Raw genomic sequence first — 26176 nt, forward strand, 5'->3', positions numbered from 1 at the left:
ACAAACTCTTGAAATATTTTTTATTTGAGGTGATTTATCCTAATGTTCAATTTGAAAAGTTGAAAGAAAAATGCTTTTTTGTTAGTGTTCATTTCTCAAAAGATACACAATTAAAACTACCACTGAATTTAAGTGAAATAAATGAAGTAAAGAAAGAACAGAGTGAACTCAGTTTAGGTGTATTGTAAAAACATAACAGCAGAGTAAAAGTAACAGGACATTTAAAAAACTAAATTAAAAACTAAACTTACATTCCTTAAAAGAGTCCAGCTACATCCCCTAGTGCACAAACTCAACACAGAACAAGAAAAACAGCAGCTGAAGATCCACAGATGTTGACAGACTGAGTTCAGGCACTTAGACAGAGAATGGGGGAAGTAGGGCAGGTTTACAGTATGTGTGTAAACACTTAAAAATGAAATACATTCAAACAAGTGGAAAAACCAGAGAGGGGCAAAGGAAATGAAGGTAAGAATACAGCAAAACACTGGTGACACATGTCAAGTACTCGGGAAGACAGTCGGCCCTAATTTCACATCAAAACTAGAAGATAAATATAATTTAAAAACTTCTAAAATAACAACACAATCTATTTGTTGCTAAACATTTGTTGCCATGATTACACACAAACTAGTGCATCCAACAGGTCTGCTACAGCGTCTGTCGTCCCTAACGTTTGTGCGTGCTCAGGTTCACTCCGACCTCGTCGCCGTTTTAATCTCAGTCGTTCAGTGTTTGTGCAAAAACAAACGAAAACCAACAAACTTTTAAAAACAAAACCTTTCGAGTTATTCCCTCTCTTTGAAAAGCTGAATCACACTTAGATTTATTACTGATATTAAAACATAAATGTCAGTGCAAACTCCGAGGTGTCAAAGTGACGTGGCCCCATTTAAAAACTACGGCAGTACTCTCTCGGATTCATCAATTACCACGACAGAAACAGAACACAATTCCTATGATGCGTTTACAGGCACTACTCACACACGTTAACGGTTAAAAAGAGTTTGGAGGAAACAACACAGGTTGTCGCAGGAAGTAGTACGGGTTATTGTTAATATATACGGGTTGCGTTCCGAATCGCATACTCTTTCTTTTTTCTATTCTACATACTACATCCGACGATAAAAAGAATCTAGTTAGGATGCAGTAGGCATACTATTGGGACATACTTTACTCTCTTATTTCATCATAACATCTTGCCTCTTGCTTTTATATCCGTCGCATCCCCGTTTGTTTTCATATGGAGGCTTCGTCGATGTGACGTCACTTCACGTGCGCACTGGATTGTGGGTCAGAATCGCCCAAATAGGATGCAGTTTTCAACACTAACAATCTTGGCCGCATGAAGTAGGACATCCGGGTACTTCTAACCATCCTAAATCTGGCCACAAGAATCGGGACATCCTAAATCTTTTTTCTACATACTATATAGTAGAAAGTATGCGATTCGGAACGCAACCACGGTTTTTTCTTGTGAAATATATTTTTCTCTTAATACATTTGCTGATGAGAAACAGTACCTTTACAAGTCCTACACACCACATATTGTAGCTGCTTTAGTATTGCAAATATTCCACCTTCTATATCTAAAATATGTCAGTTTGTGCCTTTTCTTTTTCTTTATGCCATAATGCAATGAATTTTTTGTGCTCTTAACTTTAAGCATTGTCCTCACAAGGAAGGAATCCAAAGTGAATATCAGGACAAATACTTTAATTGAGTTTGAGCTCTACAGAGATTTGGATGCACTCTTGTTACCTACGGGCACGTCTCATCTTTGATCTACTTCTATCATATGGCTGCTTCTTGCGTCAAGTCAAAACATTGCGTATTGTTGTTAATATTGCTTTCCCAAGCCAGCCGCTATGTTCCAACCACTGACCATTGTTCCTGTGAGCGTCTTCACAGTAACAGTTGGAGTAAAAAGTTGCCCGAGGAGAGAGAGGCGCCCGTCTCCTGGACTGGTTAAGTAAGCAGGAGTGCATTAGTGTTTTGAGATGAGGAGGGTAGGAGGTTTGGGTTGGAGGGAGCTGCTGGTCGTCCAAAACTGGAATAATGGGATTAACTGTTGATACAACTGGCAAGTGCAATTGCGGCCGTTTAAACGACCAGTGGAGCCCACTCACTCGGTTTGCGTCCGTACTGCGAGAAGCAAAGGGAGCAAGAGTGAAAAAAGGAATGAAAGAGAAGAAGGAGAAAATAAGTGTAAAAATTTTAGATTTGTTGCGTAAAAGTCAAAGCCTCACAGTGAGAGTTTTACAATAGAAATTAATCCGCCAAACAAATGACAACATGTTGTTGCATTTTGTCTAAAACTGAAACGATCAATCAAGTCGAATAATCGTTTAAAAAATGTATCATATAAGTTTAATTTTTTAGGATAGCACCTTTCACATAAATTCTGTGAAAGGTTCTATACTTAATAAAAACATGTTTTATTAGTAAGCAAAAAATAGTAAAAGATTTAGTGAACTAACATGTTTGACGTTGAAAAGCAGTTTACTCTATTGAAGGCAGATTATTCCGGGTGCAGTTAAATCTGGCTGCAGCCTGGAGGCGCAAAGATGCAGCTTTGCCTGTAGCTGAAATAACCGGTTGCATGTTGTATTGGGAGGATAAAAACTGTTCTAAGTGCATTTACCTGAATATCAGTAAGCTCTTTGTAGAACCTCTTTGCCAGATCCGGACCGTTCTGCATCGTTGGGATCTGGTACGTCTGAGAGAGAAAGATATAGATATAACATTTCAGTCTTTTAAGAAAGAAAATGTTTCTGCCATATGTAGGTGGCCTCATAAAAGGTTTATATCAGCTTTTTACATCAATCTTAGTAAAGGTTAATGCAACATTTAATGGCAAACCAGATTCAACCAAATTTTCCTTTCAATGTTTTACAAAACTGAAAAGTCTGAAAGTCATCTCCCTCAAAACTCTATTATCTTGAAAGTGTTATGAAGTCTTGATAGATAGGAATACAAAACCTGGTTATGCATGTAAACAAACTCAAATAATCCATGAAGAGCAAGAATGACATATAACGGCATTGTCACAAGTACTAAGAAACAACTGAAAGTATCATAACAAGTGGCAGAGGTCGGCAGACAGACTTGACTGTTTTTGAGTGCTTTTGCAGATGTGTTTAGACTACCAGATAAGAAATTGTGAGGGCCACATCGCAGGACCACATCACACTCTGCATTGTCACAGAAAAACTGAACTGATCAGAACTGAACTTAAAAGCTGAAGCAAGCAGATTGATCATGGAACTGCTAAGTTGTTATTCATTGACATGTTGTCATGCAATGTCAATGAATAAGGAGACCCAAAATTGACTGTGTATTGGACTGCAGCTTCTTAAAAAAATACAAAAAACAACAACAACAAAATTGTGTTTTTTTCTTCTGTATCAGTAGCTGTGTATCTGAATCTGAATCTGATGAAAATGGGGGCGGGACCTGATAAGCCTTTGGCTTCTCATGTTACCCTTCGGACAACACAAAGAAATATGTATGAAATTGTCCGAAAGAATAATAAATAAATAAATAATAATAATAATAATAAAGTGAAAGAACTGAAGTTACTGAAAGTACTGTGGATAACGGTGGGGTGACCTCCTACCTTATCTTTGTAGAGGAGGCTGCCTACGGGACACACCACGCAGGCCGTCCCCGCTCCAAACACCTCGGTGATCCTACCAGCATCAAGAGCCCCCAGCAGCTCCTGCATGCCCATGGTGCGCTCTGTCACCTTGAACTCACCCTGAAACAGACACGGGAAGCAACACACATCAAGATGGGCTCAACAATCTATTGCAGTGTTTTGAAATGTTTATGGACTTATCAAAACCCCTAAAATACAGAAATAACCTTTTGAGATACCTTGTAACTGGGGGAGAATGTCAATGAGTTGTGTGCAGTTTAACCAAAGTTTATATAAAAAAGGAACACATTAAAACTGGATAAAAAAAAATCAGTTTCCATGTGACTTGTTCAGTTCACAATGTCATGAAAAATGGTTCACATATGAGTAAAATATTCTGAGTGGGCCACTTCAAGGCTAAGTTCTTCAGGTAAACATTTTAAATAAATTTTTTTAATTTTGTCAAGATTGTAAGTTTATACGCTGAACAATGATTAGGGTGTAATTTTTTATTTTTTTATATTTTATTTCTCCATTTAATCCCTTTAAATGTCCATAAATCCTACGTTCATCCTTTGCCTCTATCTAGCAAAAATCGTAATACTTTAAAAAAAGTAAATATTTGAATTGGTAACTTTCACTTTAGTTGAGTAATATTTGCCCAGGAGTATATATACTTTGACTTAAGTGCTGTGGTTGAGTACGTTGTCAACCATTGGCTAAATATGGCCTTGCACAAGTCATAACTGATACTGTATCTTAAATGAAAGTATCTGAGCAGTTACCCAGTCTCTGGCCAAGTCAAGCAGAGATTGTCTGGTGACTCCAGGGAGAATCATGCCGTCCAGGGGAGGAGTCAGCAGCTCCCTCTCTGTACAAACACACAAACATAATCAGTTCAATGTTTTTTTTTTCTTCTTTTTTTTAAACCTTTATTTATACAGGTAAATCCCATTGAGACCGAAGACTCTTTTGCAAGGGAGACCTGTTTTCCTTTCCCACATTACCATTCACACACACATTCATACACCGATAGCAGGCTAACTATCGACATTCACACGAGGCAAGGTGTGTGAAGTGTCTTGCCCAAGGACACAACAACCATGACACAGGTGGCAGGGCGGGGATCGAACCTCCAACCCTTTGATCATCAGCCGACCCGCTCTTAACCGTGACGCCAATGTTATTTCACAAAAACGTACAACCAATTCTAGCAGCGATATTAAATCACAGGAAAAAAAAAAACAACTCCCAAACTGATCCCACAGATATGAGATTGCTGCCTTTCTACTCAGCAATGAAAACAATATGGTATGTTTTTTTTATCCAATTGCAATGTAATTTTGAATAATGCTAGATTATAAAAGGTTGTTCTATTCTTAAGCACCCCCCATTCTTCTTTTTCTTCTTCTTCATACTCTAAAGACAGAAAAGAGTGTTACCTCCGTGCTCATTGGTCCAGTAGATGAAGAGGTTCATGGTGCCGACCTCAGTGATCTCCTCTTTCTCTCCGTACAGCCACAGAACCTGCTGACAGCCACGCTTAACCGCCTCGCTCTGCACCGCTATCGTAGGGCCGTAGTTACTGCACACAAACAAGAGAGACAGAGAGAGAGTTTCTTATTTATTTATTATTAGATCTCTGAGGCTGTGGTTTGTCCAAAGGGACACATTTTCACAAAGAAAAGTCTTAATATTTCGAGATACTGTATGTACTTCTCATTTACTTATATTGAGCAAGGGGCAGTGACATTTCAGTGTTCTAACCAAACCCACAGATTGTTAAATCAGCTGAATCATTCTTAAAAAGGTAGAATTATTGTTGTCAAAATCACTTTGTCGAAATCAGTTAAAATCTCCTCACAATCCACTACCTGTCCGTACTGTGTGTGTGCTCACCGGAAAACACATTTGATGTTAATACACAGCCTAGGCTCTGTGCTAGACTGGTCTGTGCTAGCTATGGTGAGACCCTTTGTTTCCAACCTAGGTTGTGTATTGACACATATTGTATTTGTTTTCAGTGCACACACAGTACGGACAGGTAGCGGATAAGTGAGAGATAATCACAGATTGTGACAAAAAGTGATTTTGACAACAAACATTCAAACACTCTACCTTTAAGTCACCTGTCACAAGTTTTGGAACATTTGATTGTGGGTTTTTCAGAGCCTATTCAGTGACAGCAGCTACCTGAAATAAACTCCTAGTGTGGAACTAATGTTTGGTAATAAACCGAAACAGTAATCCTAAAAGGGGAAAGGAAAACGGCGAGCTGGGAGCTTCGTATCAAGTCTTTCAGACACGCAACAGCACATTATAAAAAGACGATAACGTAGTAACATACAACCCTGAAATATCTGCTCTGCAGTTCCACTGCTGCTAAATCAGGCTTCATAGCTGAAGTGTATCTCGCTGTTCGATGGGAGTAGAGCAGATTGTGTTGGCTTAGTGACGTGTGTGTGTGTGTGTGTGTGTGTGTGTGTGTGTGTGTGTGTGTGTGTGTGTGCATGTGCAGTGGCATTATGTAATCGTGCTGTAGCAGAGCAGGTGTTACTTTAGGAGAGCAGGCTCGCGTGGAAGCCAAAGCACGCCTGTGATTAGAGGCGTTATGGAGAGAGCGGCGATTACATCTGCAATGGAAAAAAACTGAAAGGATTTAAACAACTAACTTTGCTACCTTTGCACTAGGGGTGTAAAGATTTGATTAGTTTGTCAATCTTTTTTTTATTTTTTTCATTTAGCACAGATGGACTGACAACCTAATTTCTTTTTAAAACAGTGGAAGTCCTCTGTGAATGGGACGTCAAGAGAATGGCATGAGCCGGAGAGTCGAAGCCTGAGGCCACGGGAACACCCCAAGAGTAATTATCATTTTTAATGGCAGCTGACTTGAAACATTGTAAGAAAGTTACCAAACTCACCCTCCCATCTTGTATGCTCCTACTCCTCCCTGCCAGGCTCTGACAAATGACGGGTCGGCCAGCAGAGACACAGGGTTAAAAGAGCCAGTGGCGAAGTACGGTCCCACCGGGCCCAAGATGACAAAGATCATGGCATGACCTGCCCGGGACACGCCCAGGGACGGCTGCAGGAGGGAGAGGCCATTAACACCAAATGATTTAAAAAGTGCAGTCAGCGATTCTGGAGAATGCTTGTTTTCCAAATCACTTTGTCAATATCAATGAATATCTCCTCACAATCCGCATCCTGTATGTATTGTATGTGCGCTGACAAAAATGCGGTGTTATTACACAGCCTAGGCTGTGTAAACGGGTATGTAAAACAAAGGGGCCCACTGTAGCTGGCAAAATGCCTATTTACCATAGACCTTTAAAGAAAGCCATTTACTGAGCCAAGGCTCTGTTTTAATACCGGATGCTTTCAGTGTACACATACAACGTACACATAATGGATTGTGATGAGATTATATTCACTGATTTTGAAAACAAGGTTTCTACAGAATCGATGACCCCACCTTTAAATAACTCGAAACAAGCTGCAAACACAGTACACTACATAATCAGTGCTTAAGCTCACCTCAATTCCTATGAATGTTGGTCTGATGTAGAGGCTGGCGTCCAGTGAGTAAGGGACCCATTCCTGGTCCACCTCCACCAGTTTATTAATGCACTTCAGCAGTTCACCTTTATCAAACGGCTACAAAAAGCAATGATATTACCATCAACTCTGATTTAGATATATATGTATAAATTAAATTCTTTAATATAAATTAAAGAATTTTCTACTTTAAGGTTAAGAAAATTTAATATTTCTTCTTTTGTTTTTAAACTTTGGCAGTCTCTTTAAATCGGAGGATTTTCATTACATGTGCAAACCTTTTTTAATTTTATTTTTTTATTTAATTTATTTTTTCATAAATGTATTAATCATTTAAGTGTGTTCATGTAGAATAAAGCAAATATTGGATTGAGGCCATGTGGTAGAGGTTCATCATGTGACATTATGGTTTCCTTTGTGTCCCTAGTAACTGCCGAGGATTGAGGTGTCTGGGTAGTAAAAGACAAATCTGGGCATGTTGCCAGGCGATTACGTAACATCTTAGATGGCTATTGGTCTGTAACCTGCCTCATGCTGCAAACTTTTAATGAAGCAAATAAGAATTTAAGGCCCAATCACTCAAACAGTGGCACTATTGTTCTATTGTTGGTCTGGGCAACAAGGCTGAGTGAAGGATTCTAGGAAACATTGAGAAGATCATCACAGCATCAGTTAATTGTGTTTGGTTTAGTTTGGTTTACTTCGATCAAATAGATATACAACATCACATAAAAAGTTTTTAGAAAATGTATTCGATTAGTATTGCTATTATTTATTTCTGTACAACAGTATAGACATATTACTGTGTTTGTACTCAATAACGCTGCTCTGCTCGCTTTCAAGATTCAGGACCCAAAGCACAAGGTTTTTCCCCACACTGATTTTGCTGGCCGGATGAAAATATTGGTCAGTTAGAAATTTGCGCTGTAGCATGGTACAGTTAAACTGCCTCAAGTGTGAGGGCACCCTTAGAGTCTCATGATGGTCTAAGAAGTTCAGGCCTTCACCAGCACTCACCGGGAGGCAGCTCCTGTCAGCACTCCTGCTCATCCTCTCCATGTTATGCATCGGTCTGAACAGACGGATGTGGTTGTCCACTCCTCTGAACGCCTTCATGCCTTCAAACAGCTGGAGAGAAGACACACACACACACACACACACACACACACACACACACACACACACACACACACACACACACACACACACACACACACACACACACACACACACACACACACACACACACACACACACACACACACACACAGTGAGAAAAACACGGATGATGCCTAGGGCTAGGCAATAAGTCGATTTAACATCAAAATCGAAATTTAAATTAATATATTAAATGGATGTTGAAAAAAAAATGGATATCACGAAAACCGATTTTTCCCGACTTCCACACTTCGGAAAAAACACAGAACAGAAAGATAGTGGATCATGGAGGAGAAATTCACTGATTTTGAATAAAATTATTTTGACAAGCTTTGTCGAGAATCCCACCTTTAAATTACTGTGTGTGTGTGTGTGTGTGTGTGTGTGTGTGTGTGTGTGTGTGTGTGTGTGTGTGTGTGTGTGTGTGTGTGTGTGTGTGTGTGTGTGTGTGTGTGTGAGTGTGAGTGTGAGTGTGAGTGTGTGTGTGTGTGTGTGTGTGTGCGCAGGCAGAGTGACCTCCACTCACCTCGATGGAGTAGTGCAGGGCAGAGCTGGCCGGGTGCAGGGACAGATTCTGGAACGGTTTGATCTGCGGTGCCTCCCATCCGTCCTTCTCCGACCAGTTGATGGTCAACATGTGGTCGGAGAACTGTTTGCCGAACACCAGCGCGGACGGGTCTGGTTTGGGCTGGCATTCTGTGCTACGTTCGATTGCGATATCGGCTGCCTGCGGTTGATACGGGCGGAGACGGGCGGACAAAAAGACGTGGACGGGACAAGAGAAGAGCAGGCGACGTATACAGTGATTGATCTATATTGTCGTTATTGACAAGAGCATGCGTTAAAGAAGGGACAATTAATCAAGCGTAACACACACACTTTAACTGGTCAATTAATAGATGCAATCAAAGAAGAGCAATTAAACTGGATTACATAATTGCAACAGGCAGACAGTGAGGGAAAGACAAGAAGGGGAAAGAAACTTTAAACCTTTGGCAAGTTGTACATATTAAAGCAATAGTGCGTAACTTCTGTTGCCCACCCCTCCCCCCATGAGGAACTATGAGGAATTACAACAATACTGTTGGAGCATCTAAATGAGGTAAGCCTTCAGTGATTGCGCATGGATTTTATTCCTTCTGCTGTATGTTCATGTGTTTTCTCTTAGCAGCAGAAACAACAACCAAAACATTCTTGGGATTTGACTGAGCTCACGCGCCAATGTCGGGGGGGGGCAACAACAGTTTGTAAATGCTGCCATACTGACAAATTGTGGAGCTGATAGGCTTAATCAACTTTGTGTGAAATCGTTTGGCAATTGCTTGAAAAAGTTACGCACTATATAGCTTTGAAGTTTGTGTCACTTTTTCTCCCCACAATGATCTACAACCATGCTATGTGACACTAGTTGTATAAAGGCAGGCCACACTGGATGGACGGAGTGAGAAAATGTTAATGTTTTCCTCATTACCTTAAAGGCGCTGGCAAACCGCAAAGAGCCGAAGGAAAAAGGGAGTGCCTGAACAAGTCGTCCATGGAGTGCCTGCAAATCAAACACCACTTTTACTCACTGTGGAAGTTGTCTATATGCACAGTCTAACATTTGTTGGTAAGTTTGTTTGTTTATGTTGATGTCCATTTGCTTCAGCTATTCTTCCCCGGTGTCTTAGTCTTCATTGTGACAAAACAATTCACATTGTTTCATTAATGACAATACAGTGGAAAGGATAAACCACAAACTGGCTGCAGTACAGTATCAATATCCATACAGATCCAGGCACAGGGGACACAAAGGGACACCATGACATTGTGTGTTTGCCCGCAGTTGAGTTTATTGTACATTGCCAGTAACACATGCCTATAGGAGACAGGTGTTGCCAAGAGATGTGCTGTAATTAGAACAGGCAAAGTGAAGAATGCAAAATGAGAACGTAGATGTGAAAAGACCTGACACCATGTCCTGACAAAAGGAAAAAGGCTAAAAAATACTCAGAGCAATAAAAAAAAAATCGATATCTGTCCTAAAATTCAATCGCATAAGCCAATCAATACAATTTCCAACAATAATAGTTTGCTGTTGGGAAGCTTAACCACAAGATCTAAAACATGTCAACTGGGAGAGGCTGAATAAACTGAATAAAACAACTATAGCAAATAAAGCAAGTCCATGCCAATGCCAATTAGTTTACTGACTTTCTGGTTCCTGGCTTCGGTCATAAGAGGTTAGACATGCAATATGTATTATAATAAAACTAATAGGATTCATATCAAGAGCCAAATAGCAATTATAATGAAAATATGCTTTTTAGTATCAGGGAAGGCAGTGTATATATAATACAACAATAAGGCTGTATCATCAAGTCAGTTAAAGGACTACTTCACCGGTTTGAATATGAAGGTGTATTGAATTCTGAGATCCTATGTAGTATAAATGTGCGAAAAAAATTAAAATCGGTTCATCCTAGCCTGAGAAAAGGCAGAAAGAGTGTTTTTTTTAACCCTATATTTCTCTTTCTCGTGACATCACAGAAAGAGAAATATAGGGTTAAAAAAACGTACTTTGTAAATATTACTGTGATGTCACAGTAAAAGACATCACAGTAATATTTACAAAGTAAGTTTTTTTTAACCCTATATTTCTCTTTCTGTGAAAGAGAAATATAGGGTTAAAAAAACCACTCTTTCTGCCTTTTCTCAGGCTAGGATGAACCAATTTAAAAAAAAAATCGCACATTTATACAACATAGGATCTCAGAATTCAATACACCTTCATATTCAAACCGGTGAAGTAGGCCTTTAAATGCTATAAGTGTTTTTTAGTAATTCAATGTTTTATATTTTAATCTGCAATTGTGTCATTTGTTCATTGACCTAATCTTTCTACGTGTCAGGCAGTGGTCTTCGGAGCAGCATATTGAGGCTTGACTAGGTAGGTAACCACTATAATTTGCTCAACGAGTCTGCTGCAGGAGCCCATTTGTGCACTCTGTTCAATGGATGATGCAAGTTTAGCCTGAGTTGCCATTCGCATGCATTTATATATCTGGAATTAAAGCCCAATTTAGCATTGGTGCATACCCTTACCATCAAAGCAAGCAACGTCAGTAACGTAATTAAAACATGCAAAACCTGTAATAATGAGGTGATAGGTTATTGCTGCCTTACAGCCTCCGACCAAACTCAATTTAAAGATCAGACAATGTAAGGAAAACATTCTTGTCTCTTAGCTTGCCAACAACACAGACACAGACTCATGAGTGCTTCGTTATCAATATGATATATTCATCAATTCGGCACACTAATAATCCATCAATCATCTTAACTGGCCTGCCTGAAACCGTGCCCCAAAACTGATGAGATGTGCAACGTTATGTCCATTTTAAACTACTACACTTCCAAAAAAAAGTCCAACTTGTTTATTTGATGTATGCCGAATTTTTTATTGAACCATAAATAATTGTAAAACGAATAAGTGTATGTTTAGGAGGGGTATATACTTCCTGATACTCAAAAACAGCTTAAATTTACATATTTCCGTATGGAGTTTGGTCTAATGACCTTCCCATTCTGTATTGTTGTGCTGGCGGGAGGCACCAGTCTCGCATCTAGCCGAATAATAACTGTTATCTTTCTGGGTCATTATCAGCGGGGTTATCGCTGGTTTGGGAGAATCATTTACCCAGACAAGTCAATGTAAACAGATAACTGCACAGTAGACATTAAGTCAATAAGTCACTCACCGTCCGGAGCGCTGCCATCTCCACTACGTAACCACGATAAAATACGACCCTTATCTGTCCGTGTGGAAACAAACGCTCAGCTCAAAGTCAACTTGAGTTCCGCTTTGAAATACGACACGCCGCTCATCTGAAGCGAAGACAGAGACCTCCCACATATAGAATAGCTTTCTGGATAATAAACCTTTAACTGAAACACTTGATCTAGCTGCTGTAACACCGCTTACAAACAGTTTGTGAATACTTAAAACACTGGCTTAATTACTAAACATATGTTAGGCGTTTCTTCAAATAGACACAATAATGTAACAGGGAAATAAAAGACAGAAAAAAAAATCACTTTAATAGTGTTGGATCATGGTTACAATGACCAGTTTCATTATCCAGCATAAATGAATTCAAATAAATCATTGGAGGCGTGACAAAAACGTAACAGCTGATTTGGTAGCCATACAGGAGCAAGCTCACAGGGGGAGGTTATTAGAGTTCAAAGATGTGGATGCTGATTGGTGGAGCAGTGGGGCGCGATACAGGTCTTACACAGGAGCCAAAACTGACTACTAAAATATGAGCTGACTTACATTTTTATGAAACAAATGGATATAAAGCATTTTATTTGATCATTTAAAAAACTTCCTCATGTATTTAACCGGTTCAGAACTAAATTATGATCCAAACACACACAAAACATATTGTAATGGTTGGATTTCTATTCTTACTCATAGGCTTCGCTCTAACTGAATTCAAAGATCATAAGCAAAAAAAATGTTTTATGTTATTTCTTTCATCCATTGGGATGAACAAAGAAACCTAAATTGAAACACCATACAATAGTAAACATTTCTAGAAATTCTCTTTGGATTTTTTTTTGTAAACAAAAACATGAGTTTCTTTTTTTAAATCAATGCACAACTTATATCAGTGAATAAAGTGGTTCTTTAATGTATATTGCATATATTTTTGTGTTATTTTGACCAAAAACACATAATTATTGATAAAAAAAAGGTGGTCAGTTCAGAGTCTATTTTTTTCTATTATCTATTATTATTTTTCAACATTCAAGCTCTCAAATGTTCTGCTTTTTCTCTGTCTGCGCAACTGGAAAATGTACGTCAATTCAAAACACTTGAATATATGTAAAATGCATTTATTAAAGCAGCTGTTCCATGTTCAAAATAGACTATGGAGATTGGTCAGTTAGGATGGGATCTGACTCTTGTATCCATAGTTGAGTTCAGCTCCTCCGCTAAGCAACAAGTCGATTCCGGTGCAGAACGTTGCGTCCGCGGCGAGATATAAGGCGGCCAGACCAGACTCAGCCTCAGTCCCCATACGACCCAGCAGCTGTTAGGGAAGAAAACCTGTTATTTAGTCATTCAAGTTCAGTCTACATCAGCATACTTTCATGGTTGCACCTTGTGTTCATCTGTGTGTGAGTGTGTGTGTGTGTGTGTGTGTGTGTGTGTGTGTGTGTGTGTGTGTGTGTGTGTGTGTGTGTGTGTGTGTGTGTGTGTGTGTGTGTGTGTTTGTGTGTGTACACTACTCATGCAGGTGTTCCCACAGTTGCTACATAGTTATTGCACTGCAAAAGAAGGAATACTGGCTCTTAACTATGTTCCCAATAAAATAAGTCTTGTAAGTTTATAATAAGGTACATTTTTTGCAAGAAATTGCAGGTTGACTGATTTAAAGTCAGTCAACACACAACTAGGAAAAACAACAAACTTCCTAATGCAACGTAGGCTTAATATTGTTTTGCACATGGACAATCTAGAAGAAAGAAAGTGTAAAAAAATATATATATGCAGTTCCTCCTTTAATAACGATGTGACGAATAAATAAATAAAAAAAACTGACAACACTAAAAGTGAAAACAGAGGAAAATTTAAATGTGTAAAAATAACATAAATTGTGATGGTGTTGAATAAATGTCTCAAAATGTATTAATAATGACATGTAACATCACACTGTCCTTCCCCTATGAATAATGAAGAGCAAGCCGAGACTCTACATGACCACAGTCATTGTTTTACCCTGTGTGCTTCAGGGATGGAAACAAAAGCTATAATTTGTATGGCAAGAAAACAACCAAAAACTACGTTAACACAACAATGATATGGGAACTTAATGTGATTTACAGTGAAACACAGTGGTTTTTTACTTGGGTTTTAATGGTGTTCAAGTTTAGCTGCTGCAGAAACCAAAAGTTCCTGAAAATCAGGAAGTACCAGTTTACTGTTATTGATTAACCCTCTGGTGAGAGAGAGAGAGAGAGAGAGAGAGAGAGAGAGAGAGAGAGAGAGAGAGAGAGAGAGAGAGAGAGAGAGAGAGAGAGAGAGAGAGAGTGTGTGTGTGAAGGATCCACAAAGAACTTGCCTGACAACCCTCTCCAGTTTTAATGGCTGCTACTGCATCGGGCGTCTGAGCTGCTAACTCTTCCCACAGAGGCGTCATAACGTTACCAGGAGACATGCTGCAATAAAGTTTTATTAGGCAAGAGAGAGTACGGTTAGATTTATAGTCAGATAAGTAGTTGTCACAATTTCTCTTAAGGTACTTTAAGATAAGGTAGAACTTTATTTACAAATGTTGTTATAATTCTGCAAGAGAAAACTTATCAAGACAATTACAGATTTCTATTGAATACATTTTTTATTCAGATTAGAATTATTAGAATTTTTTAAAGTATATTGTATTTTAGGATTATTTTACAGTTTGTCACACAAAGTTATCAACTCCTAGACATATATTCTGTCAGTATTGTCAGAATCAGTTAATGTCATGGGTTGTTTTTAATTGGTTATAAGCAGTGGTGCAAAGTAACAAAGTACTTTTACTTTAAAACTATTTTTAGTGGATTGTGAATTTACTTTGAGTGTTTACATTTCATGCTATTCTCTGCAAGGAAATATTGTACTTTTTACTCTGCTGCAAAAAAAGACTTAACACTTAATCAATAAACCAGGGATTGTAAGAAATCGATTAGAGTGAATCTGAATCGCCCAAATATTCACACTGCACCTTTGATTACAACATGGTCTGAGAGAAATCAGTGACTGAAACCAGACACACACAAAATAAGAAACTCACCAGTTCACCCTGACATTGTGGCTGCTCTCGTCCACAGCCATTGCCTTTGTCATAGCAATGATCGCCCCCTTGTGGAGAAAAGATTACATGACAGAATTATTTCTTTTTCTCTTCAACACTGAGATGTGGTGGACTTTATTCCTTTGCATTCTTTTATCAGGTGCAATTCTTTTTATTATGTGTAATTTATTGCACAATAGGGATCATGCAATACTCTCTTATCACATGGCCTGTGCAATCTCCTCTCTACCAGGTGGACGATTTCATTTTATTTTTCCTTTCCTTCAAATACATTGATTGTAAGTAAGTCAGTAAGTAAAACTTTATTTATAGCACTTTCAAAAACAGGCAGTTACAAAGTGCTTAAAACACGCATGTGCAAATACATGAACAAAAAAATAAACAGGAATTACAATACAAAAACATACAGCAGAAAGGGGGTAACCCTTTACATGAATGCTTGTGTATAAAGGCAGTTTTTTTAAATACCCTAAAACAGTCCAAAGTTTCAACATATCTGCCTTGTCACACAGTATACAGTGTCGTGCGAAAGTTTGTGAACCCCTTGAGCCTTTTGGAATTGTATTTATTTTAACCATTATTAATTCATTTTTTTCAATACCAGTATTTTTTATATGAAATAACAGATGTTTGTTTATCAATTCAACATTTTTCTTTTCCAGAAATCAATTGTTAAAATAGACAAATTATTTGACAAATGTTGTATGTGCAAAAGTTTGTGAACCCTAAGCTGCATTGCTTAAATCGAGCAAGGTAAATACAATCAGGTGGGCCAAACTGATTGATGAAATAGACCAATGTAATGAGAGATCTTGAGGGAAGAAATTGGGCGCCACTAGATAAAACAAAGATAAAACCAGGTCAGTTTAGGCCCACCAAACTGAACCCATACAGGTCAGACATGCTCAAAGGGGAAAAAATCTCAGAGGATCTCAGGAATAGAGTTTTGATGTTGCACATTTGTCTGGGGACAGCTATACATTCGTGTAAAAAAGTTTGAGCTCCATCGACCCACCGTGAGGCAAATCATCTACAAATGGAGAGCTTTAAAAGTGACTTAACATCTGCCTAGAAGTGGACTTCCTTCAAAAATATCCTCAAGCGCCACAAGAAAAGGGATTTTTCAGGTAAAAGCCAACCCACACATTACATCTGGAGATTTGCAGACCATTTGCCACCACCATTCTTCACTTGGGAGAAGGTTCTCTTGGTGGTAGGCAGAGTTGCGTTTCTGCCCAAACATGGCGGTTTTGGTTATGACCAAACAGATCAATTTTGGACTAATCTGTCCACAGAATAAGACTTCAGGTATCTCCAGGTGCTCTCTGGCAAAGCTGTGACAAGCAGTTTTGTTCTTTTTTGAGAGCAGAGGCTTCTTCAGCAGCCATCCCATGAAAGCCATTTTGACTGAGTTTTTTTCTTATTGTGGAACCATGCACATCTGTCCCAGATGTTGCAAGAGAGGTCTGCAAATCAGTAGACGTAATGTGTGGGTTGGCTTTTAACTAAAAAAATACTTTTCTTGTGGCGCTTGAAGATATTTTTGAAGGAAGTCCACTTCTAGGCATATGTTTAGTCACTCGCAAAGCTCTCCATTTGTAGATGATTTGCCTCACGGTGGACCGATGGAGCTCAAACTTTTTTTTAATTAATTTATAGCTGTCCCTAGACAAATGTGCAGCATCACAAGTCTATTCCTGAGATCTTCTGAGATTTCTTTCCCTTTTAGCATCTCTGACCTATATGGGTTCAGTTTGGTGGGCCTAAACTGACCAGGTTTTATCTTTGTTTTATCTAGTGGCGCCCAATTTCTTCCCTAAAGATCTCTCATTACATTGGTCTATTTCATCAATCAATTTGGCCCACCTGATTGTGTTTACCTTGCTCGATTTAAGCAATGCAGCTTAGGGTTCACAAACTTTTGCACATACAACATTTGTCAAATCCTTTGTTTTAACTGTTTTAACAATTGATTTCTGGAAAAGAAAAATGTTGAATTGATAAACAAACATCTATTATTTCATATAAAAAATACTGGTATTGAAAAAAATGAATTAATAATGGTTAAAATAAATACAATTCCAAAAGGCTCAAGGGGTTCACAAACTTTCGCACGACACTGTATGTTGTAATGTCAGTCAGGTACTATCATGCATTTTATTGAAATGTACTGTCTATCGTTATGCACTGTATTGATTAAGTATTGTTTGTAAGCAGCTGTTTTATTCAAAACTTTTGACCAAGAAAATTTAACTTTGGGACTTTTAAGTTTATCTTATCTTCATGTAAACTATTAACACAAGACTACAGTTGAAAATAGCAATTTGCTAAAACCTAGTACAATACATCTCTCCTTGCCCTAAATAAGGCTAATGTTTATTTTGTACATTGTCCCTGTTCAAATAAAGTTACATTACTCACCTTTGTGGCCACATATGGTGCAGCGTCTTTCTGCCCAATGCTTCCCACCAGACTGGACACGTTAATAATGTTTCCCTGGCGCTGTCGGAGGTACGGCAACGCATACTGCAGACAGAGTGAGACAGAGTGAGACCTCCCATGACTTCAAAGATCCTATACTCACACAATATGTTAATGAGTGCATGCAGGAGGTCAATGGAGGCAACGATTTTGTGAGCAGCTGAGAACTTTACTACTGAATACTTAATGTTGGACATGAAATACCACTGAATTTAAAGCATTACAATGTATGGTTGTAATGTAATGGATTGAATTCCAGTCTTTGAAATTGTTAAATAAATTAGTTGTTCAGTATTTTTTCTCTTGACCTGATTGAAAGGACGAGTTATATTGATTGATCAAAAGTTATCATATTGAATTTGGGTTTTTAGAATCAACAGTTTTAGACCTGAAAAGTTTTAATTTGAAAGTAAAACTGTTTTCACAGTAAAATATTTAAATTTACTATAACCTATAATGGGTTTTACATCTGTCTCTCTGCTGTCCCTGTTTAATAAAGGCATAAAAAGCCCCAAACAATAAATAAAACTATTCAGTAGTAGATACAGTTTCAGTCCTTACATCAGTTATTTGCTCCCATATAGGTCAACATGTATGGAGGAAAGTTATAAACATCATGTAAGATACTTTACTTTGGAAGCCAAGAAGTAGCTGATGAGGTTCAGATTCAGCAGGTCCATGAACTCATTGGCGGTGGTGTCATCAGTGGGTTTATGAGGAGGGTCTGAAGAGATAGAGAGAGACGGGGGGCAGAGAGAAGAATTAAGACTGCGTTCCAAATTGCATACTCTTTCCTTTTTTTTATTCTACATACTACTGCTGATTATATAAAGCAGCTATTTCGCATGCACTAGCCATACAAATGGAACATACTTTTTATTATTATTTTTTTATTATTATTCATTATTATTTCTTTGGCATTTTTGTTGCTTTTATTAGACATTTTGGAGAGACATAGGTGAAGTGGGGCAAATAGGAGAATGACATGAAGAACAACGACCACAGGCCAGACTAGAACCTGTGGTCTGCTGCTTCTGAGGACTGATCTTCTAGGGACGGATGCTCTAACCACTAGCCTACACCATAAGCGCACCACAAGATTTGGGACAACCTAAATATTTTTCTAACATACTTAAAAGCAGATAAATATGGATATTGGAACACAGGGTAAGTCAGCACTACTAAAAGCATCCTCATGACCTCCTCATCATCAGCGTCATATAACATCTGCTGTTAGACTCACGCCATCCTGCGTTGTTTACCAGACAGTCAATCTGTCCGTAATGTTCCACAGTGACGGCAATCAATTTCTGCAGGGAGACAAAACACACCAGTTGCATTGGACAAAAAAAGAGCCCAAAAAAGTTGAGAATAAACTTGAGAGTTCCAGACTGTGGTAAAGTTAGAAATATATTATTTTTATTCAAAGCAGACGTACTCTAAGATCGACCAACAACATTGCTCTATAAGTGCAGCGGGCTGTGAGACGACTCGAGCACAGGGACCGTCTACAAAGGGCAACTTGTAGACAGACGAAAAATATTCCAATAACTTCACTCTTACACAGTGCAGTTATTAGTTGGAGGACTTATCTTCTGTTACAACGATAGCAAAGATGCATCGTTTGTGTCTTAACTGGGCCTGTTATAAAATTATTACACACTCGTACTGCTAAGCGTGTAAAATGTGCTTTTCATAGAGGTAGCTATAATAAAATATTATACATTATATTTTCGTCTACTTTTTCTTGCCAATTTTTTTCCCCTACATCTGACCTAACTATTGATATAAAATATTCATGTTTTTTTAAAGATTTTAACCCTTTAAATGCCAGGTTTTGTTCATAATACCATCGCATTTTAGATGAAAAAAACTGAAAAGAATTCAATATTTAAAAAAAAAATACATGCAATTTTTTTTGTGTGTGTTGAATTATTAGGCCTGGGATATGTCAATCATTAGCAGTAACACTGATTTTTAGGCATCATTATTTTTTGTGCAGTGTCAAATACTCACACTCTTACCGCTAAAATGCGTAAAATGCACTTTTTATAAAGTTAGCTATAAAAAATATTATACATAGTTTTTTTTCTACTTTTTTTTAGCCAATTTTCTTCCCCTTTATCTGACCTATTGATAAAAAACATTTCATTCTTTTTTTAAAAGATTTTAACCCTGCTTTAAATGCCAGGTTTTGGCCATGATACCATCGTATTTTAAATGAGAAAAAATTGAAAAAATTACCTATTTTCCAAAAACTACATGCACATTTTATTATTTTTATTATTAGGCCTGGGATATGTCAATGATTGGCAGCAACATTGATTTATAGGCATTATTATTTTTTGTGCAGTGTCAAATAGTCAGTTCAGGTGAGGCAGGGCTGCAAACAAGTTGGTAGTGCTCCTTGCAGATTGGATTGCCTCTTGCTTCAGGTGGAGAATATGTTGTTTTTTGCTGGTGCACAACACACACTGCCTTCTCTTCTGGGGGATGTGTGTGGGGACAGGCTTGTGCTTGGGCATGGGGCTGCTTTGAGTTAAGCATCCAACACCAATCACATCAATGGTGCAGCCATCAGAGACACGTTACAAATCGTTGAGTTGTTTACACAGCTGCCATTGAAGCCAGAGTTTATACAAAGCAACCTGTGGAACTAGTTATTTCTTACCTGGCAATATGGAGGGAGCCTTTACACAAGAAGTGCATGAAGCTTTGGAAACAGTGATGGAGTCTGATTCTGATAGCGAGCAATAGGAATCTGACACAGACACTGCAGGGGAGGAATACCTTACTGTGTCTGAATCCTCCATTAACACGTAACAGGTTGGTCCCTGTACCATTCCAGTGGCAGCAGGAGTATATTGCTGTGTATGGGTGTTGGTGGGGCCCACTGAATTCTCCACAGGAAGGTAACTCTCTCCTGCAGTGTCTGTGTCTCCGTGTCAGATTCCTATTGCTCGCTATCAGAATCAGACTCTATCACTGTTTCCAAAGCTTCATGCACTTCTTGTGTAAAGGCTCCCTCCATATTGCCAGGTAAGAAATAACTAGTTCCACAGGTTGCTTTGTATAAACTCTAGCTTCAATGGCAGCTGTGTAAACAACGATTTGTTATGTGTCTCTGACGGCTGCACCTTTGACCCATGTTTTCATTTATTTGAAGCAGTGCACTGCAAAAGCTTGTGTGTATGGACCTCAGGTAGGTGTGTGTCCTCTGTATTTATACAAAGTAATCTTTAGAGGGATTTTGAACCTCTGCATGAAAATCTAGAGTGAATGAAAACACTGCGACTTGAAAACCACTAGCCCTTTGCTCATAACGTCATGGACAGACACACACACACACACACACACACACACACACACACACACACACACACACACACACTCACTCCTCAGAGTTAAAGCTAAATGGAGAGGGAGGCGGAATTGAGACAGTGCTATCTAGTGGACATAGCCTGTTTTTTCTCTACATGCTAAATATGGTCATAATAACGTAGGGGAGAACGGGGGAATCTGAGGCATCGGGTAATGTGAGCCACCCCCTGTATCTAGGCAACGGAAAACATTTGTGGTCATGTGAGATATATGTTTTCAAGCCCCTCTCATTTCCCCATGGCCCTGAAAGAGAGGACCTCATGGTGCTGTGGTAAGCATGTTTTTTTCACCAAAATAGGTATTTTGCATGTAAAAGTAAATTTTCTTGCTGTCAACTTAATCAACTGTTGTGCCAAAGCAAATGTATTCATGTAGAAAAACTTCTATCATACGTGTTGATGAGCTACCAACATATGAAACCACGTGATGCTGATAACTGAAGATTTGCCTGAAATGCTAAGAGAGGTATTTTTTTCTCAAATTGTGGTGGTGGGGGAAAGTGAGCCAAATGCTGTGGGGGAAAGTGAGCCACTGTCTCACTTTCCCCCACCATGAGGCACAAGTTAAGTTTAGTCTTAAACATATTTTAATGTAATATTACATAACATATGTTTTATTTTAATGTCATACACATTTTAGAAAAGCCATCATGCCAAGGAAATACACCAGAAATATACTCATACAATTATTTTTTCTCTCCCTTCCATAGTCTTCCATAGAGAACAGACTGGAGGAACCAGTCAATGCAGATAATACAGTCACGAGGGAACACACAACTGGTTTCACTTCCTGCAGACTGTATTTGCTGTCACACTATATAAGCAGCTACTTGTGTTATAAATAGAGAGGTCATGATTTGGACACAGAGCTGAAAACAGGTCAATTATTGATCTATGTGCAGTTCAAACCAGGACAGCTAGATTTAAAGGTGAACTTTTACCTTGATGTCGTCCTCTTTGGACATGTCACATGTCACAAATTTGCACGAGCCTGGCCCTGCCTTGTTGAGCTCCGCCTCCAGTGCCTCACCCACAGCCACTGCAAAAAACATCCATGATACATGTGAAATATCTAATTTATATAAAGGTTAAATGCATATTTAGGGTTAAATGTCTTTCATTATAGGTCCCCCAACTTAAGTTATATCAGATTCACACAGTGCACACATCAATTTTACGTCACTTTATGTTTTTCTTTACATTCAGAATCAAACACATTTCCTACCATTAGTCACATGCATATCATCCACTCGTCTATTCCTGAAATGCCCCAATTTTTAATGTTGTCAAACTGATTTTTGTTTTATTTAAGAAAAAAACTGAAAGTAAAAACTACAGTGGCTTGCAAAAGTATTCATACCCCTTGGAATTTTCCACATTTTGTCACATTAAAACCACACACGTACATTTATTTTACTGGGATTTCATGTGATAGACCAACATAATGTGGCGCATCATTGTGAAGTGGAATGAAAATGAAATATGTTTTTAATTGTTTTTTTTTTATAAAAAACTGAAAAGCGTAAGTATTCAGCCCCCCTGAGTCAATACGTTGTAGAACCGCCTATCGCTGCAATAACAGCTGCAAGTCTATTGGGTCTCTACCAGCTTTGTACATCTACAGACTGACATTTTTGCCCATTCTTCTTTACAAAATAGCTAGAACTACAGATTCAGCATCAGTCTGGGCCAGTCTAACACATGACTATGCTTTGATTTGAACCATTCCATAGTAGATCTGGCTGTATGTTTAGGGTATTTAACCTTCTGGAAGGTGAACCTCTGCCCCAGTCTCAAGTCTTTTGCAGACTCTAACAGGTTTTTCTGCCCTGTATTTGGCTCCATCCATCTTTCCATCAACTCTGACCAGCTTCCCTGTCCCTGCTGAAGAAAATAACCCCCAACGCTTGATGCTGCCACCACCATGTTTCACAGTGGGGGATGGTGTGTATAAGGTGATGTGCAGTGTTAGTTTTCCACTAAACATTGCACTTTGCGTTAAGGCCAAACATTTCCTTTTTGGTCTCATCTGACCAGAGCACCTTCCTCCAACCCTTGCCACAAGCCATGCGGGGGACACAGCATATTCAGACGAGACCAAATTTGAAGTTTTTGGCCTGAATGCAAAATGCAATGTGTGGCGGAAACTAACACTGCACATCACCATCCTCACCATGAAACATGGTGGTGGCAGCATCATGCTATGGGGATGCTTTTCTTCAGCAGGGAAGAGGGAAGCTGTTTAGAGTTGATGGGAAGATGGATGGAGCCAAATACAGGACAGAAAACATGTTAGAGTCTGCAAAAGACATGAGACTGGGGTGGAGGTTCACCTTCCAGAGGGACAACTAGCCTAAAAATACAGCCAGATCTACTATGGAATGGTTTAGATCAAAGCATAGTCATGTGTTAGAATGGCCCAGTCAAAGTCCAGACCTCAATACAATTGAGAATCTCTGGAAAGACTTGAAAATTGCTGTTCACAGATGAACATCCAATCTGATACTAAATCTGAAGTTCAAGCTATTTTATAAAGAAGAATGGGCAAAAATGTCAGTCTGTAGATGGGCAAAGCTGGTGGAGACATACCCAAATAGATTTGCAGCTGTAATTGCAGCGATAGGTGGTTCTACAAAGCATTGACTCAGGGGGCTGAATACTTTTGCACGCCACACTTTTCAGTTTTTTATTTATAAAAAAAATGTAAAACCACGTTTCATTTTCATTCCACTTCACAATTATGCGCCATTGTGTGTTGGTCTATCACATAAAATCCCAATAAAATAAATGTAGCTGTGTGGTTATAACGTGACTAAATGTCGAAAATGTCAAGGGGTATGAATACTTTTGCAAGGCATTGTATGTGGCCTGCAATTAGGGCATGATCTTCTAATTACCATAAATATCACAGATTTAATAGATCCTATGGTTAACATATTCCGTAATTTTCTACAATTTCCAGTGTATATAATATAGCTTATTTATATAATAGCCTAATAAGTATGTTATATCTACCACATATTTACATTTGTATTTCAAATCACTTAGACAAACACCTCTTCCCCAATAGACTATGAAGCAATGTGGTGAAACAGTTTCTCTATTAAAAACAGTATTTAATGGTTTAAAAATGATTAAAAACAATAGAACTCACCTCCTCTTGCACAAAACACCACGTTGGCACCATTCTCCACTTAAAAGAAAGCAAAATGCAAAATGTTGAGGTTGCCACTTCCTGCTTTTGCATAGACACACACACACACACACACACACACAGACAGACACATAAATCCTAACGAAATAAATAATAAATGAACGATTAATACCATACCAAACACTTTGACAATCCCTCTGCCAATCCCTTTGGATCCTCCAGTGACAATAGCAACTTTGGCTAAGTAGCGCAGGGACATTATGGCTCAGGTAAGGGAGATAAACCTGTCGTAAGACGTTGCCACTGTCAAACTGCGCTAAAAATTTAACGGCACGAGACGGGGGAAGATAGTTTTTTTTAAATTCTTTGTTCTATTGTTTGCAGTGCATCACCCGTCTTTGTCTCGTTCACTTCATCAAATCATCTCCGTTTACAATATCGTTGTGTTTGTAAAGTTCGAAGTTCCTTACAAATCATGGGGTTTGCTCTGCTGCCTTCAGGTGTTTCCGAAAGTGTTGGAAATCGCAAAGCTCACTCAAAAACTGTATTGGCTGTGTCTCAATCGAGGGGCCTCAGCCTACGAAGGCTGCATTTGAAGACCGATTGCGTCATAGCGACGTGCAAAGGCTTGTCCTATTTGCAAGAGTGCCTATAGAGCTGTTAAGCGGAAGTGGCGGAATTACGGGGCAGGGGACCTCTCGGCTGAAAAAAAATTAATGGGAGTCTATGGAAAGTAATCTACTATTTTCTGGTCCCAGTCATTAAATGCCTTGGATTACATATATGTTTTGTATGGGTCTAAATGATAATTTTTCATGTGAAGAGTTTGACGGTATGTTGTATGATTATTCGTCTAACTGCTTTTGAATTTTTTTTACGAGAACAACTACAAGTCTTGTCGCCTCTGTGACGTCACCTCAACACATTCCCTCCACTTCTCGACTGACAGTGCTAATGCTAATGCTAATGGCTGGCGTGGACAACGCCAACAATCTCCCCACTCGAGAAATTGAAACTCTCCACATTTCCACTTGTGTAGTGGTTTTCGCCACGCTGAAGACGTTTGTCTTGTCATTGAAAGAAGGCGGTAAAGAGCAAGACACAGCCATGTTTCTGAGCTAAGCTGGTGCGAGTGGTGGTGACGTATATCATAAGTGTCAAGAGCAGCGAAGAGCTGTAGTCCACAAAAGCGCTCTGCACAAAACCTGACCGTATCCAGCTTCTACTCGCTAAATTGTTCCATTCTTTGCACGAAAAAATACCATCTAAATCCATACAAAACATATGTGTAATAAAAGGCATTTCATGACTGGGACCAGAAAATAATAAATTTCTTTCCATTGACTACCGTTGTAATTTTTCGAGCCGAGAGGTCCCATGTCCCGGAAGTAAGCCACTTCCGCTTAACAGCTCTATTTGCAGACCCATGCAAGAGTACCTATTTGCAGACCCATGGAGAAACGGAGCTCCACCGGAAATACAAAATTTCTTCTTCGTTTTTTTTTACTGGCGGCGACCACCCAGCGTTTCTTCTTTTTGTTTTACTGCCGGCGTTCACCTAGCGGTGAATAATAACAAGACACAGTTTCCACCGGTTATGGTGCTAGTAGACAGTAAAATAAGTCAGTTTGTTAAGGGTCCCAAGTGGCCAGGACGGTGGTAAAAAGTAGATGTTGAGGTAGAAGATGAACGAATGCTTGTCTTTTCCTCTTAAACAAAGCTGTAAATAGCCTTTACGTAGTGTCAGTTGGAGCCTTGTTGCAGCAGTGCAGGCTAATGCTAACTGTGTTCTTATTAATAAACCTATTGTATTGTATGTATCTCATTCTGCGGCTGCACGCGATCGTTACTTGCGTGATCACAAAGTCACAGACGATTGAGCCTCGTTAAATAGCCGTATATGAATATAGAAATAATATAATAATTAAAACTGTGATCACTAGAGGACAAGGGA

At 38.8% G+C, this 26176-nt stretch overlaps 1 protein-coding gene across 2 annotated transcripts; it reads right to left on the bottom strand.

Annotated features, from left to right (window-relative positions):
• Nucleotides 1-5: 5 nt before the first annotated feature.
• On the bottom strand, nucleotides 6-24717 carry LOC307263198 (branched-chain-amino-acid aminotransferase, cytosolic-like). Of its 2 annotated transcripts, XM_080044284.1 has the most exons (18): nucleotides 24400-24717; nucleotides 24223-24261; nucleotides 22010-22107; nucleotides 18932-18998; nucleotides 18321-18412; nucleotides 17629-17733; nucleotides 15187-15254; nucleotides 14473-14569; nucleotides 9831-9902; nucleotides 8886-9086; nucleotides 8219-8329; nucleotides 7181-7300; nucleotides 6565-6728; nucleotides 5083-5225; nucleotides 4426-4511; nucleotides 3620-3760; nucleotides 2645-2719; nucleotides 6-2145 (listed from the first exon to the last, which is right to left on the bottom strand). In XM_080044284.1, exons 1-18 carry the CDS (start codon nucleotides 24479-24481, stop codon nucleotides 2104-2106), a joined length of 1803 nt encoding a protein of 600 aa, XP_079900410.1. In that variant the 5' UTR covers nucleotides 24482-24717; the 3' UTR covers nucleotides 6-2103. The 2 variants fall into 2 exon arrangements, with proteins under 2 accessions (XP_079900410.1, XP_079900409.1); XM_080044283.1 differs by lacking the exons at nucleotides 14473-14569; nucleotides 15187-15254; nucleotides 17629-17733; ... (3 more) ...; nucleotides 24223-24261; nucleotides 24400-24717 and adding an exon at nucleotides 12100-13280.
• Between the last annotated feature and the right edge of the window lie 1459 nt (nucleotides 24718-26176).

The sequence above is a fragment of the Ammodytes marinus genome, assembly GCF_949987685.1.
Source record: "Ammodytes marinus genome assembly, chromosome: 16".
Classification (NCBI taxonomy): domain Eukaryota; kingdom Metazoa; phylum Chordata; class Actinopteri; order Uranoscopiformes; family Ammodytidae; genus Ammodytes; species Ammodytes marinus.

Bases quoted from the DNA above. Each gene is read 5' to 3' on its own strand.
- LOC307263198 (XM_080044284.1), bottom strand. From the start codon at position 24,481: ATGTCCCTGCGCTACTTAGCCAAAGTTGCTATTGTCACTGGAGGATCC. The intron at 6,729-7,180 runs GTGAGCTTAAGC...TCCCTCCTGCAG, and splicing joins CAACATTCATAGGAATTGAG to CCGTCCCTGGGCGTGTCCCG. The intron at 4,512-5,082 runs GTAACACTCTTT...GTGTTTGTACAG, and splicing joins CTGGACCAATGAGCACGGAG to AGAGGGAGCTGCTGACTCCT.